General features: G+C 64.4%; 1 protein-coding gene across 1 annotated transcript in view; it reads right to left on the bottom strand.

Annotated features, from left to right (window-relative positions):
* The window catches only part of LOC115287205 (solute carrier family 25 member 44-like), a 4,534-nt gene extending 1,318 nt beyond the window's left edge, over positions 1-3,216 (bottom strand). Inside the window, exons 1-3 of the mRNA XM_029933452.1 lie at positions 3,185-3,216; positions 2,445-2,850; positions 687-874 (exon numbers count right to left, since the gene is read on the bottom strand). Coding sequence (XP_029789312.1) covers positions 687-874; positions 2,445-2,850; positions 3,185-3,216 — 626 coding nt within the window. The remainder of the gene's footprint in view (positions 1-686; positions 875-2,444; positions 2,851-3,184) is intronic.
* Between the last annotated feature and the right edge of the window lie 378 nt (positions 3,217-3,594).

The following is a 3,594-nucleotide window of genomic DNA, read 5'->3' as shown; positions in this document are numbered from 1 at the left end:
GGGGGGGGGCTCTGACTGCAGGACTGGGGGCTACAGCAGGACTGACAGTATCTAGTTCACAGGTGTTAAAAAAAACACGCACAAAATAAAGTATCAACATTTGTCCCCAACCTAGTAACTCTCCAAAGAGAGGACGAGTGCTCTGGGGAACCAGAGGTCTGCGGCTCCTACTGCCCGGGCAGGAGTACCTGGCACCTCGCTCCCAGGAGCAGGGGAGGCAGAAGAGCCTGGCGGGCAGCTCGGTCCCAAAGTAAAAACAAGGAAGTTCGAGGTGAAGCGGGAAGGGGGTGACGGCAGCTGTGGGCCGTGCGGGCCGGGAACCGGAGAGGAAGGGCGGCACCAGGCAGCAGGCGCCCCACATGGCTCCTCAGGATCTTAGGGCCCCAGGCGGCGGGGAGGGGTCCGCAGGGCACAGGGCCTGGGATCGCAGGGGACCGGGCTTCCTTGCATCGGGACTGAGTACCGGGACTGAGCAGGGAGCCCAGTTTGGCAAGAAAATAAAAATACCGGCGGGGGGGGGGGCAGGGGGGCAGGTGTGAAGCCTCTTGAGCAACAGCCCTGTCCCTCCCAGGCCACCTGGCTCGGCTGTGCACGTGACGGGAGCACCTAGAGAGGGCGCCACCTGCCCCCGCTGCCCCGCCCCCAAGCAGTGGGGGGAGCAGCAGGGCCCCGCCGCCGCTGGTTACCAGTGTCTCGAGTCCACCAGCTCGGGTCGGAGGCTGAGCTTCTTGAGGCTCTCGTAGCCCACCACGATGACGATGGTGGAGGGCGTGGCCGAGATGATCCTGGCCGATAGGCCCTTCATGAGCCCCCAAGGCCCCTCCTCTGCCATCAGCTGTCTGAAGGTCAGGGTGATGGAGCTCTTGCCTTCAACCTGGAAAGGGAGGAGGCAGAAGGCCTCGGTCTGCAGTCACAGCCGCTGCGCGCAGCCCCGGACCCCGGGGGGGGGCGGGGGGGAGACCGGACATGGGGACCGGACAGGGGGTGCAGCGGTCTATGTGGGCCCTGGGACTCGCCTGCCTGGGCTTGGTTCTGCTACCCTTGTTCTTGCTAACAGCGTAGCCTCAGGTAACACGCTTACCTCTCTGCACCTCAGTTTCCCAGGACGTAAAAGGGCAGCGCAGCGGCCCCGCCCCACGTGGTGGCTCTGGGCCCCGAGAACCACGCCTGGGAGCTGCCACCACTGGCCTTAGAGGAGCTACTGAGCCGGGGTCCCTGCCCTGGGGCGGCCTCTCCGGCCTCATGGAGCCCAGGTGCGCAAGGGCCCGCTGATCTGTCATTTCCACTCCCACGTGTCAATCCGTCTGAGTCCCCAAGGCTGGCCCCTCCCCCGACCCTGTCTCCCACGTCCCAGGACCCGCCTTCCCTCCTATGCTGGAAGTTAGGCTAAAGCAGGAATCTCCTCTCTTCCTTCTCAACAGTCCTGCCCCTTCCCCTGGCCCCCCACACTCTGCGCCCAGTACACGTGTGGACACCGCCTGCCCCAGACCCTCAGCCAGCACAGGACAGACGCGCTGCTTGTTAGCCCCTCCCCACCATGCGACATTCAGAGGGTGACCTCTGACTGAGAATATCGCCGGCTTGTCCCCACCTCCACCCTCCTCCACGCTCCCTCTTCCTCTGTACTCTCCTCGGACCACCTCCGCACCCTTGCCCTGCCCTTAGCCACAGGGCTTGCCCGCCACGCCTCTGGTCCTCACAGGTGCCTTGGCCTCCTCCACCCAAGAGCCCTCAGAGGTAGAGCCCTGTCATGGGGCTCCCGGAACAAGGCTCCGGAGAGAGGGAAAGGGAGCCTGTGCGCTTTGCTACCTGCGAACTGACCAGATGCCAGTTTACTCATTCTTAAAACTGGGGGAGTGGGGAGGGCGTGGGCATGCTTTCCAGGTCTGCCAGCCTCCTCACCAGAGCATCCTGGTATCCGGGAAGCCGCCTTTGCCCCCAGCCTGCCAAGGTTATTTCCTTTCCCTCCCCTCCTCACCGTGGCCTGGTGACCCCACTCTCCTCTCCCCTTCCCTCCCCTCCTCACTGTGGCCCGGTGACCCCACTCTCCCACAGAGCTGTCCTCTAAGCTTCCCACGCCAAATGGTAGAACCCCCTTTCTTAGCCAGCAGGACCTGCCATCTGTATGTCACACTCAGCACTCAGGTCCCGTTTCCTTGGACCCGGTGCTGGGGGACACCCCGAGCGGAGTGAAGGCGGGGACAGTAATCTCTCTGGGCAGCACCACTGACGGCTCCTGGCTCCAGGCTCCCGCTAGCCGTGCCCGGTGGGAGGAGCCAGGGGGCGTGGCCAGGGCAGGGGCGGGGGCACGGGGAGGGTTCCGCCTGACGGGCCAGGACGAGGCCACTGGACTAGAGGCCCGGACACAGGTCAGGGGAGCGCCAGGGGGCCTGCAGCTGACCCTTCTTATGGCGGGGGCGGGGGGGGGGGCAGGCTGCTCTTACCTGCACCCGGGTTCGGATGACGTCCATGGGATTGGTGAGGACGGAAGCGGTGGCCGCGGCCAGGGGCCCCGAGACGGCTTGAAAGACGATGTGCGGGCACTCCTTAGGGCAGAGGTGCGACAGCTGCTCTGGAATCGAGGGAGGGACAGTGACGTGCCGCCCCGCGTGCCCTCCCGCGGCTTCCACTCCCGGGCCCACCGGGGACCGGCCCCTCCACCCCCAGCCACCGCGGACCCGGAACTCCAGCCTCTCTTCTCCCTGCTGCCTTCTGCCCCGAGAACCCGTGAGGACCCTCGGGCCCCTTCCGAGGCCCCAGTGGGCACATCTGGCGCCCTGAGCTCGGAGTCCTCTGGAGCAGGGCTCTCCGGCCTCTCTGCCACCGGCTTCCACCTGACGGACAAAAATCCTTCATGGCGTCAAAACCGCACGCGTGTGTCGCTGGCCGGGCGGGCACACGCCGCGTGCCTTCCCGCTGGAAGGAAACGTCCCAGCTGGCAGAGCTGACGTCTCTGAGGGAGGGCGCAGGGTGACCGTGGCGGGAGAGGAGCCTGTCACCACACCCCTTTCTTTCTCTTTGAGTTCTGACCCACGAGAAGGTTTTCTTTAATTCTAGTTCGTTAACACGCGGGACTGAGTCACTCAGGCGAAGGGCCCGCTGGTCCCGTGCTTCCACACGGGACTCGTGCTGGTCCCGGCAAGTGGCCTCTGCGTCCTTGTCACCTGTTTCCCCCACCCCCCACCTCCCCCCTGTGGCCACCAGGGTGTTCTCCATAGTCCAGAGTCCGTTTTCTGGTTTGTCTCGTTTTCTTTGTCTGGTTTCTTAGTTCCGCAGAAGAGCGCGATGGGGACCCATTTGTCTTTCTGTGCCTGGCTTCCTTCACGGAGCGCAATGCACTCGGTCCGGCCGCGTTGTCACAACGGCGGGAGAGTTCTTTTCGGGGCTGAGTAACCTTCCGCCGCATACGTACACCCTTGTGAATGTTTTTAAAAATAAAAACAATCACAATTAAAAGAGATGAGATGTTAACAAAGAGCTCATTTTTCAACTGCTAGTGGAGACAGCGGCGCGGCGCCCCCGGGCCCAGGGCACCCACGGCCACCACCGCAGCACCCCCGGGCCCAGGGCACCCGCCGCCACCACCGCAGCGCC

Source organism: Suricata suricatta, chromosome 3, assembly GCF_006229205.1.
Source record: "Suricata suricatta isolate VVHF042 chromosome 3, meerkat_22Aug2017_6uvM2_HiC, whole genome shotgun sequence".
Lineage (NCBI taxonomy): Eukaryota > Metazoa > Chordata > Mammalia > Carnivora > Herpestidae > Suricata > Suricata suricatta.
The sequence above is the reverse complement of the archived record's forward strand: the minus strand, read 5'-3'. Positions and strand labels throughout refer to the sequence as shown.